Source organism: Periplaneta americana, chromosome 4 (assembly GCF_040183065.1).
Source record: "Periplaneta americana isolate PAMFEO1 chromosome 4, P.americana_PAMFEO1_priV1, whole genome shotgun sequence".
NCBI lineage: Eukaryota > Metazoa > Arthropoda > Insecta > Blattodea > Blattidae > Periplaneta > Periplaneta americana.
In genome coordinates, this window is record NC_091120.1 from 32,766,486 (window position 1) to 32,779,535 (window position 13,050).

General features: G+C 34.6%; 1 protein-coding gene across 3 annotated transcripts in view; it reads left to right on the forward strand.

The window, feature by feature from the left end:
- LOC138697673 (protein lethal(2)essential for life) overlaps positions 1–13,050 on the forward strand; it is a 130,228-nt gene that overhangs the window by 57,652 nt on the left and 59,526 nt on the right. The window contains exon 2 of one of the 3 annotated variants that reach the window (XM_069823123.1): positions 10,101–10,187. The exons of the other annotated variants lie outside the window; for them this stretch is intronic. Coding sequence (XP_069679224.1) covers positions 10,101–10,187 — 87 coding nt within the window. The remainder of the gene's footprint in view (positions 1–10,100; positions 10,188–13,050) is intronic. 3 annotated transcript variants of the gene reach the window in all.

Consider the following 13,050-nt stretch of genomic DNA (forward strand, 5'->3'; position numbering starts at 1 on the left):
CGCCTCATTACAGACAATGCGAAATAGTACCGGTACAGTCTATTGTTTCTAGCACCTTCACAACTCAAGCTTCGTAACTGTATATACTAGACTGTGATATTAGTTTAACTGATTTCAATTTCCAATGATTATGCTAATGGTAATTAAAGTGGTGATGAATCACGATATGTAAATTTCCAATCCAGCATTTGCTTCGTGAATGACAATGAAAAATCTGTAAAGTCAGTTGTCTCACAAAAAAGAAAAGGTTTTATATTAATTACGCTGAGAAATGTGGAGTCACCTACAGATCAGTCCAGTTTTAAAATCTCTCTTCATCTGTCACTGGTTGCGAAGTGACCTAATCTTTGAAACATGTGAATGTGCATGCGAGATCCGTGTGTTATAAAAAGAATCGGAGCGAAGAGGTTCGTGTCGAGCTAGCAGCTCCTGCTTCTAGAATACTCCCTTGCATGGATTCCAAAGATACTTGCCTAACCTTCCGGTCCTTACATTTCTTTTTTATTATTTTTGTTTTACATTCGTAGACTATTACGTCATTGTGTTCTCATCATGAATCAGATTTCACCGACATGTAAACGCCTAAAGGTGCATCTACACGGTTCAACTTTTCTTTCAATTTCTACGCATTCCAGCAATGCATGCAAGAGTGAACGAAACGCATTCAATTCTGCATGCATTTTTTCCACTAAAAATGAGAGCGCATGCGGCAAGTGAAAACTACCCATCGCCGGTGGGTATCTTGGACATATTTCGTTCAATAGCAGCTGATTATTCCAGGTGGCCATGAATAAACTGAAAATTGTTTTGTTTGGTGATGGTGGACATTTTAAGTTGAAAATGGCTGCAAGTACGATTAGTTTTATTGAAGACTAGCCGTACCCGTGCGCTTCGCTGCACCTGTTAGAAATAAATGTAAAGTAATTACATAATTAAAATTGGACGTTTGATCCAGGGAACATTCGTGTTTGATAGAAGGATAAATCGTTTAATATGTTACTTAATTTAAATTGTATTTAAATAATAAATTAAAATGCGATCATTTGGTCCAGAGAGCACTCAGAAGTAACTGTAATAACATTATAGCATTATGTCCATCTAGAGAAACTACACTTTCCAATGGTGAAATAATAATTGATTATACAAATCGGTTAATTTAGCTTTCGATATTACTTCATACAACACAGAAACATTCTCTGTAGGCTATGTTTCATAGCTTTCGATTGTTGTTGTCCAAGGCCCCTTACAGACGTAGTCATTTGCTTTCATTTCATTACACTGCCTTAGATGGCACTGTATTTTAATTTTAAAACTCATTTATCTCATTAAATATCAGTCCTATCAAAATTTTGCAAAGAATAAAACTTATCGGAAATCATTTTTAAAGAAACTTTGGTATGCAGCATATTTAACAAAAATCAATAATAAGCGAGATATTTCGATTTATTTAATTCAGACGCCCTTATAAACCCCCCTTTTAAATAACGTATTTTGAATTTCATATAGCCTAAAATCTAAGTTACAACGAACTTAATTTATATTCCAATTTTCATATAAATCGGTTCAGCCATTATCGCGTGAAAAGGTAACAAACATCCATACAGACAGACATACAAACAAAAATTAAAAAAAAAGCGATTTTCGGTTTCAGGGTGGTTAATTATATATGTTAGGACCAATTATTTTTGGAAAATCGAAAATTACCAGAAAAAATTCGGCTACAGATTTATTATTAGTATAGATTATCACAAATACGAATGCCTATGGGGTGTTCAATCACAATTTTTCGAATCAAGTAGGCGTAAGTATCGGATTGATATTTAATATTTTATTAATTATTATATACGTTCAACACGGCGCGCCGTGTAGACATACGTTTTCAACTCGATTCTTTCAATATTCTCTCCAGATTGCATGCTTAAACGCATGGAAAATTGAACTGTGTAGATGTACAGTAGTGGCAAAAAAAAAAAAAAAACAGGACCGACCCTTGTAGCTGATACAAAAGAATCCTGTGCTGTGTATTGTGTCAAACTGTGGTCATTTCAATATGGATAGTAAAGCCAGAGGTATGTACTGCTATTTAATGTAAAAATACGCAATTATCTTTGCCGAATAGAGGTAGAAATGTAGGCTAATACTGATGCCAGATGAAAATAAAACTCTCAAAGTTTTTTCGTCTGTAAGTTTGAGGCACTGGAGGAAACAGAAGACGGTAAGAATCGATAAAATGCAATAAATTTCATTGTTACAATTAATTATACAAGATGGATGTGTTTTATGACTAGCAAAATTTGAATCTGTGACTCTGAAATCAGCTACAAGGGTCGGTCCGTTTTTTTTTTTGCCACTACTGTACAACTCTATTAACAATACAGAAATTCAAGGACGGTCAAAAAGCCAAGAGTTGATATACAGCTTTATGCTTCACCCAAAATTAAATACAATCAAATCCAAAATACAATGTACATTGTGTTTAGGAAATGTGAAATATTATCCGACTGTAAAATCTGTAGTATGAAAGCTATAGTAATTACTGCAAATCTAGTGCAACGAAAAAGAACCACGGAGAAAACGACGACACGAGAGGTGAGAACAGTAGGGCCAATGTGTTAAAATCACAAATTATGCATCATCAGTATTATATGATACAAAACAGAATACCGTACTTCTGTGAAGTTATCACAATATATTACGTGAAACAGACGAATTTTCAGAAGTGGAAGAAGCTATTTGGATACTTTCCAACAACTACTGACCTGCAGCATTAGAAGATTCGAGAAGAAAGGTTAAGGAGAAGTGCGTGATATAACACACACATCTAGAAACATGGACGCCAACTCAACATAAAGCGTTTCATAAATACACGAGATGCATACTTCAAGAAACACAATAGAGACATTTTTTAAGGAATTTTAATTACTAATAAATAACCATGAACATGAAAACTTCTTAAAAAGATTGCTTTGTGGTAATTTTTCAATTAATAATATTATTAAGCTTTGTATTCGCTAACATTCAGTATTCTTTTACAGTAGTCCCCCTGTTGTGTTACACCAATACAATTTTACACTACTAATGTAATTTGATTTGCTTTTCTTGAACTGTGCTTTCCATGTTGATTATTAATTCCGAACCAGTGGCGGCGCCAGCGTGTACGACAATAACCGTTAAACTTAACGGTGTAACAGACAAGGCTACATTTATTATTCCTCAGCCGTTAAAAAAATACGTATTTAATTTCTGTGACCGCGTATTTGCACGTTCACTTGTCTCTGTACTCTCATTTATATTTCTGACATTACTTCCTCCATGTACCAGCGATCGAGTGTTAGGTCATGTCTGTGCAGATATTTTTAAATTGTGATACGAAGGAGTGGAGTGGGAAACATAAATCGGTCACTCACCTTCATTTGTTTTTAATTTGATTGTTCAGAACAGAGCAGAAACTCGATCTATCGACAGTAAAACTTACTTTCTATGTTATTTGACCTAGTGGATATTTATGAAAATATAGTCATTGGATTATGCTTACAAACTTGCACGCGATTGTCTAAAATATGAACTAAAAGTATGCAGTTAGGCCCTACAATTAATGTAATTATAATAGAAGAAATATCAAGAAAATGAATTTACTCCTGCTATATTGTTGTAATTTAATGCCAGTCATTCTAAAATATCCGTAAGTGAAACTTATATAGCTTTCGCTTCAGAGTGTTTTATAGGATATTAATATTGATATTTATTTGTCAGCCAACTTTACAATTCGTATTTATGGTGGATCTTTACATTTCTGCTTTTCGATCCACCATCCCTTTAATATATATCTGCAGTGCTCGGGAAAAGTGACATAAGTCATTTTCCACAAACCTTTTTTGATAATTTATTGACAACTTACACTGGTTTATGTCGATTTGATTTTTTTCTGTATGAATTATTGTAATGGGAGAAGTACTTATGTATTTTTTTCCAAGCGAGCAGATGTTCCGTAAGTTGTCAATAAATTATCAAAAATGGTTTGTGGAAACTGACTTGTGTCACTTTTCCCGAGCACTGCAGATATCACCCTTCTATATTAATATATTTTTTTGCCAAGCATTTCCTGCTTACTTCCTATTCTCCTGTTTTAACTGAACTGCTATCTATCCTCTTCTATTCTCTCTCATACCTAGACAGACTCCCTCTCCTTTCTCTCTTTTTTATTTAATATTGCATATTCCTTTCCTTAATAATTTATATTATTTATTTATTTTTATTCTCTGTTCTCAAATCTACTTACTTTAATTATTCTTTTCCATCCATTTTCTCCTAAATTATTTGTCTACATTTACATTTTCTCTATTTTACAACACTTACATAACTTATTATTTCCTTATTGTTCTAGCCTCTATTTATTTACGTACTTATCTCTCTCTCTCTCTCTCTCTCTCTCTCTCTCTCTCTCTCCGCTTCACTCCTAAATTCCTCTTTTATTGCCTCTTTCCGTAAATTTATATCTATACTACTCCTACAGTTATAGTACCCCTGATGCTACTCCCAACCCACAACATTGAATCACATGAAATACCTAATTCGCTTAATTAAACTTCCAATTACACTCTCTTCCACTTCACATTTATGCAGATGTTCTTTCACTTTAATTTTCTTCTATTCATTGTCTGTATGTCTGTCTCACCACACTCTTACACGATCTTCTTACACTTAGCACTTTCTTCTCGATTTTTTTCTATCACTTTTGTCACCCCTGACTTTCTTGCACTCACGTTTTAGCACTCTTCTTCCTCGCTAATTCCATCCTCTTTACTATTCTGTCCTCCATTTCGTCATTTAATAACCTCTTAAAAGACCTATCTATTCTGTCCTCACAATTTATAGGATAATAATATGAAAATGTTCTCCCTACGTTAGGCCTATACAGGGTGTTTCCGAAAAACTTTGACAAACCTTGGGGGCATGTTCCTCACACCAAAACAAGAAAAAAAAGTTCATATAAACATATGTCCGAAAATCCTTCGTTTTTTTAGTTATTAATGAAAGAACATAATGAAAGATCTGTTAGATATTGTCAGCTTGGCAGAAAGTGTTGCAACTTTAATCAATACAGAAACTCATAACAAATGTTCAAAATTTTCTCCTCTTGCTTCCACTTTCATTGTTATGAGTTTCTGAATTGATTAAAGTTGCAACACTTGCTACCAAGTTGACAATATCTAACAGATGGTTTCATTATGTTCTTTCGTTAATAACTAAAAAAACTAAGGATTTTCGGACATATGTTTATATGAACTTTTTTTTCTTGTTTTGGTGTGAGGAACATGCCTCCAAGGTTTGTCAAAGTATTTCTGAAACACCCTATATAACATTAACGGTATAGAGCGGGATTAGCATTACGTTAGCTGTTATGGCTTTTAGACCAGCGTTATCGTCTAGTGTAATAATAGCATAATGTTTGTCCTTTTTTCTATTAGCTCTAGTAAAGTTCAAAGCGACTATAGACTACTTCTGACTGTATTTCCTTGGGATTAAAGGCGGTGAGCACGTAGGACTGACATCCCTACTGCCATTAATGCTGATTGTCTGTAAAGGTGAAAGCCTTAATATACCGCCACCTTCTGGGCCGATTTGACCTGTAATGCGATTTCCCTTACTTTTTTACTTCTACGACTTAGCTTGCAGATCAAAATGGCAGCAAATATAAGATGGAATTTGAAAGAAATATTAAAATTTCTATCTTTGTATAGACAATGCAAAATTCTGTAATAGTTTTTTTGCGATATGGAATATCCTCGAGTAAAAAAAATTATAGGAACATAATTTAGATAGTAATAACATGAAATAATTCAACAAATCAGGCGTTTAATCTATTGAGTCACGGCTTCTTTGATTCAAGAGAGCATCTTTCTTGGATTATTTCTCAGAGAGGACAATGGTTATTTTTCTTTAACTGAGAAATCTTTAATCCTTCTGCTATTGTAAGCTTATAGACTAGACTAAAATTCATATTTGAATAAGTTTACTATTCGTCATAAATTCCGCATTCACGAATTTATTTTTCATTTTACTTATCAAGTCATTACGTCATATACAGAAGTAATATATGTAAACAGTTTTACGTGTGATAATTACGTAGCGCTAATTCGCTAGCGTAATGTCAACTCCGCTTGAGTAAACATAAAGTGAAAAATAGTAGTGCAGTGTTGCCAGATTTACGTGGACATCATTCTTTCAATAATCTCTAATGTAAAATAAAATGTAGGTTTCTTAAAAGAGAAAAACGTAAATAAATACATTAATTTTATTGTATATGCAGAGTGAACCGTAAGTAATATAATTAATTTCAGGTGGTTATTCTTTGAAATATTTCAAACAAAAATTTTAATAAATTTTTTCTAATTTTTGCTTCTTTTTCGAGATAAAAATTGTTATATATGAAATATTTCATAGCTTGTTTTGGGAAAGTCATTGATATAATTCCCAATCTGCTCATTCAATTTAAGAGAACAGTGTATTATGATAATAAATGACTGAAAGAATTTTAGTTTTGTCCTTTAAATATGCAGAAATTCGACCCGAGCAAATGTAACATTGTAACATTTTCCTTCCTTTTAGATAAAAAAATTGTTTTATATGAAATATTTCACAGCTTGTTTTGGGAAAGCCATTGATTTAATTCCCAATATCCTCAGCCAATTTTTTTTTCTTTTTAGTTTGTTATTTAACGACGCTGTATCAACTACGAGGTTATTTAGCTTCGATGAGATTGGTGATAGCGAGATGGTATTTGGCGAGATGAGGCCGAGGATTCGCCTTAGATTACCTGGCATTCACCTTACGGTTTGGGAAAACCTCGAAAAAACCCAACCAGGTAATCAGCCCAAGCGGTGATCGAACCCGCGCGCGAGTACAACTTTAGATCGGCAGGCAAGCGCCTTAACCGACTGAGCCACGCCGGTGGCCTTCCTCAGTCAATTTAAGAGAACGTGTATTATGATAATGAATGATTGAAAGAATTTTAGTTTTTTCTTTTAAATGTCCAGAAATTCGACCCGAACAAATTTAACATTGTAAAATTCCTTTCCAGATCAAAAATTATTTGTTCGGATCAAATTTCTGCACATTTGAAGGACAAAACTAATTTTTTTTTTAAATCATTTATTATAATATACTGTTCTCTTAAATTGACTGAGCATATTGGGAATTAAATAAAACATACGCTGTGAAATGCTTCCTATGAAACAATTTTTATCTCGAAAAAGAAGCAAAAATGAGCAAAATTGTATTAAACTTTTTTTTGCTGAATAACTTTGTAACTTCTGTATCTATACTGTGTTAATATGAGGAATTTTATCTAGCTAACTAGTTACTAAGTGGTATTCTTCATTGTCCGAAGAATACCATTTCTAAACTAGTCAGCCAAGTAAAATTCCTCATATTAACACTGTAAAGAAGTTACAGAGTTATTCAGTGATTATATGTGTTAAAAATGTATATAGAAAAATGAAGAAACTTTTTCGTTTGAAATATCTCAAAGAATAAAACCCTGAAATTAATGACATTAATTACGATTCACTCTGTATACACTTAACTTATATGTATTAAAATCAACTGAAATATGATTTTCAATTTTTTTTTTATTATTTATCAGAGCTTCCTCAAATTAGAGGCTGCCATTAGACAAAGCATACAAAACAATGCAAGAACAAATAGAAGATGAGAGCTAAAAGAGTAAGAAAAAAGGCAAACAAATACACAAACAATGGCAGTTTACAGAAGAAAAAAAATTTCAAGTAAAGAATCAATGAAAGCTAAGAAGGAAAAAGAAAAATGATAATGGTGCGTCAATTTTTTTCCATACACTGAATTAGAGTCCATATACGTGGTTCCGTAAAAGTTTGACTGACTCTTTAATTATGAGGAGGGCCAGTTCGTTCAGAAAAGTTTGTGCAGTCCTAGGCTCTTACAGAATTGAGAAAAGAAGTTGGGTATCGTTCCTCTTGCTCCAAATATCAATCCCGTAACACTGATATCGTGAAGTTGGTATTTATCTTTATAATACGGGATGGTTGGAACGTAGATTGCTCGTTTCTCCTCATGTACGTCTTCGGGCTGTCCTTTGTACGTTTCAAACCTGATGATGGGGTCGATTATCATACCCTGAGACAGGGATTCGCTAATGGCGATTATGTCAATTCGTCTGTTACTGCCATTGTCGGCGGTTCCGTGGACTTCTTCATAGATGGTGTATTTTAGTTTTCTAAGGGCATCGGCCAATTTAGTTCTAATTGCATGGTACCTATGTATACGCAATGTTTCGCCATAAGGGCAGGCTCCCAGGACATGTCCACTTATCAATTTTACACAGGTTACAAAACATTACATGAAACTTTAACTTTGTAGCCTATGCAAATCCAGCCTCTATTGTAGTTACAAATAAGATGTCCATATACGCAGTAAATCCCTTATCTCCCTCTAATAATGAAAGACTATTTGCAGAAAAGTGTAATAATGAGGATGTAAAATGAAGTATTTTCTGTAGAGCTGAAATGAGTTGAATAGAGAGCAATCCGTAATAAAACGCAAATGAATAAACACGTGACGTCACTCCTAATTCAGTAAGACAGGCTACGGCGCGACGTCACATTCTTAGTCATAACATTGCCAACATTGAAAAAGTTTATTTGTAAATGCAAGTTTAACATGAGTTTAATATAGCTATTCCTTTGTTTTTTAGAACTTTGAACATGTAACATGTCTAACCCTCTCGGAATGGATAGACGCCCTTAAAATGGTAGGCTATGTTGCTCCGGTCCGAGCTGTACCGGGTAGAAGTCGGGATGGTACCCGTTGTAGGCGCTGTCTCAGCGAGACTGAAACTCTTCCCCATATCCTTGGCTTCTGCCCCTATAGTGAGGCCCTTCGCAACATCCGTCACCATGCTGTCCGTTCTATGCTGGCCGAGGCGCTGAAGGAAGTAGGGTTTACGGTCCATCAAGAGGTGCAGGGACTAGCCACACAAGGAAGTGTTCGGCGAATTGATATCATTGCCATTAAGAACAACTCGGCATACATTCTCGATCCCACCATCAGATTTGAGACACATGCAGATCAACCTCATGAGGTGGACAGTGAAAAGAAACGGATCTATGAACCAACAATCCCGTTCTATAAAGATAAATATAGCCTGTCTCACATTGATGTAATAGGTCTGATGGTGGGAGCACGAGGTACCAAACCCTCCTTCTTTGCCAACAAATGTAAAAACCTGGGGCTAACACACAGCATTGTGAAGGAAATAGCCATTAGTGCCCTCAAAGGATCGGTTCAGATATTGAGAAATCATTTGTATGGGAGTGATAATGGAAATTTCAAGTTATCTTAACCGATGGCTGTAGATTGGTTTAGATATCAATGCCAATCAATCCGTACTATTATTTTTCTCGCGGTATATGACATTCAAATCATTCTAACCTATCTGATGATATTTCCCCGCCCCTTTCTTAACTGTAAATGAGCACAAACGCTACTTAGGTGTAAATTTTTCTGACATTTTGCATATTCGATTCCCTAACCTGTTTCAAATGTATATCATTTTACCTTTTAGGTGTGTTTCCAAATTACATGTAATACACTTTATCAAATCTGGCAACCTTTTCATAAGGGAAGCTAAATTATTATTATTATTATTATTATTATTGTTATTATTATTATTATTATTATTATTATTATTATTATTATTATTATTATATTAGGTGATTGTCAAGAGAGCCATGACTAGACCATGATAATCACGTGACTCCAATTCGTGCCGAAGCCTGTCTTTCTCGTTAGCCACGTAATTCAGAGGTGTAATGGCGCTGGCTTACGATGCATTATTCTTTCAGACTGAATAATTTCAACAACCTTCATTTTATAAATGAATATTATATTAAATAACCAACAAAAAAACTTTAAAGATGTTCGTAAATGTAACTTACAGCTCAGAGATGTTTGGCGCCGCTTCTGGTGAACTGGAAAAGACTAATAATATTAATATTCTAACACTTTCTTTGTCTGTCTTTTTTTCCTGCATTGTTTCCTTGTATGGTGTGTGGTAATTGCAGCCGGCACTCTCACACTACGGAGACAAAATCCTCGTGGAAAGAAGGCACCGATATTCCCCCAATGGACGGGTTCACACGCTTTTCAAGGTGCTGGTTCGTTTTAACTCAACTGTAGTGTAATGCATATTACTTAACCATCCCATTGTAGAATAAACTTATTAGTAGAAAATAATTTTTCACTACAGTTCAATCATTTAAAATTTTAAATCTCTAAGATTCTCAAGTCATTTTTTGAAGTATTTGGAGTAGATTTACTTATTAAAACTCTCTGCTGCAATTTATCTCTACTCCAGTATGAGACTGGAATTACATTTCATTTCGTCTGTTTCATGATTGGCAGTAAATTCCAGTTATGTTATGTGAAAAAAATTAAATTTAACCTCATTTGAATTTCCTATAAAAATTCCCATGTTGTAAACTGCAATGCACGTTTCGTGAATATTCAGAGATAAAGGTGGCAGAGAATTTCTGTAATAGTATACTTTTAAGAATATGAGTCCACCATCTGTGGCCATAAATTATCCAGCACTACAAAATTCATTAGCTAAGATATGATTTCTAAAATTAAATTTGTTAATATAGGCTATGAGTTTTAAAGTCGAGTTTTTTTTTTCTAATACAGGACTCAGCCAGAAAACAACTATTAATAAATTTATAAATTTTTAAGCAAAACAATTAGGAAATTTTAATTGATTCTGATATAAAAATAAGTTTTCTTACACGTGCACTAAAATCATACGCACACGTCCTTAAATGATGACGAAGCAATGTAAGATAGAGCTGAAAGTATATATCGATATTTTCAGACAAGTTATATTTAGATTATTAATAATATTAGAACAACAGTACTACCACCACTACAATAGGCTACTCAGTATGAGAGAGACTTTCAAATATATTCTTTTCAAATAATGTTTCAAATATCTCTTAGGGAGGCATACCTTCAAAACTTCTCCAGCATAAAGTATTTCTGAAAATATATTTATTTTTTTTCGCGTTCACTTTTCTTGGAGAATTCCATCGCAAAGACTATCTGTTGAAGTGTACGTAGTCATGGGCTTAATATTTGGAAAATACAAGTTTCGTTTACGTACTAGTTCCCGTTTTCAAAATTCAGTCGTAAAGACGAACTTAAGTTATGGGCTTAATATTTCGGAAAACAGGATTCATTTGAAGAGAACAGATCTTCTGACTGGAGATGCAATATTTATCGATATGTAAACTGTCACCTCTTAATTTCAGCTACATTGTTTGCCTTAAAGATTCTACCTTTTATTAAAAAAAACCGCCGCAAAGATGGACTGTTCAGGTGTACGGTATTCATGGGTTCAGTACTTGCGAAGTACAGGATTCGTTTAAAGATAACGAATATTCTGAGTGAATTTCCAATATTTATCGGTATGTATTCTGTCCCCTCTAATCTCAGTTGTACTGATAGTTTTCATGTTCCCTTTTTGACTATTCTTTCGCAAAGATGAACTGTTCAGATGTACGGTATTCATGGGCTCAGTAGCTCAGTATTTAGGAAGTATCCTACAGGATTCGTTCACTTACAGTCTCACGAAGGTGACAATCGAGAATTTGATTTATTTCTTATTCCGAGCACCTTTCCAGCAACAAATGATGTTAAGGAGAATTTGTTTCCGGACTAAATTTCAGACTCACTTTTCCAATATTTATCGGTATTGTTTAATTTCAGTTACAGTCTTCATCTTCAAATTCCTTTTTCCTTTATTTTCTCATCTTTGAGGTTCGCGCTCGTTCTGGGGATAGTTGAGAATTTATATTCTAAATTCTGAAATAATGGATACATACACTTACATACAAGGTGCAATCAATATATTTCCGAACTGCACTTGTATTTATTGTACCGTTAAACATACATGCACGTGTTACTGAAGATCATTGCTTCCATGCCTGTTGAGTCAGTCTATCGAACAGCGTCAGATTGTCTTTAACAACTGAGCTTCCACACGTGATTTTGTGCAAACATGTCTCAAGTACCTATTGCTATTTTTCCTGGAATCTCTCCATATACGCCTTATGGTTAGTCTTCTTCTCTGTCTCTTAAGTGATGCATTTAGTATAGATTCCAGGCGTATCCCTGGTTTCTAGATAACTTCTTCGTTTCCTATGTCTTGTGCATTGCCTATATTCAAGGCAGTCCGAAAACTTATTGATTGTCCCTTGTACTGTCACCGCTTTATCGTAAATCTTTCCTTTTATCGATACTGTATGAACAGTGTGCAATTTTAATGCCGAAAAATGAGAACTATTGTTTTCCATCGCTTCTTAAGTGTGGTAATTCGGACTTAGCGGCCTCCGTTGTCATACGGGTAGTAATGTCATGAATTTATTACGCAGTTGGGTGGGAGGCGTGGGGTACTTGTAGAGGGGGATAGTTACACTAGTGTTAGGGGCTCGCAGGGTTAAATTTTTACTTTAGCAGGGAACGACCAATGAATTTTGCTTACAATTATGTCATTCATGGGCAGAAGTCTTCTAGGTGCCGTAATCGATTATACTTAGCTCTCTGTAATAAGTTATTCCACACCTGTGGAGTAACGGTTAGCGCGTCTGGCCGCCAAACCAGGTGGCCCGGTTTCGATTCCCGGTCGGGGCAAGTTACCTGGTTGAGGTTTTTTCCGGGGTTTTCCCTCAACCCAATATGAGCAAATGCTGGGTAACTTTCGGTGCTGGACCCCGGACTCATTTTACCGGCATTATCACCTTCATCTCATTCAGACGCTAAATAACCTAAGATGTTGATAAAGCGTCGTAAAATAACCTACTAAAATAAAAAATAAATAAGTTATAACTGAAGCTGCACGTAATTAATTCACACTACCTACACTTCGGCACAAATAAAAAAATAATGTGCCTAGATTCTTTCGCATAGTGGATGTAAGTAATAATTTATTTTTGCTGACGATTGTACGTCCTGTATTCT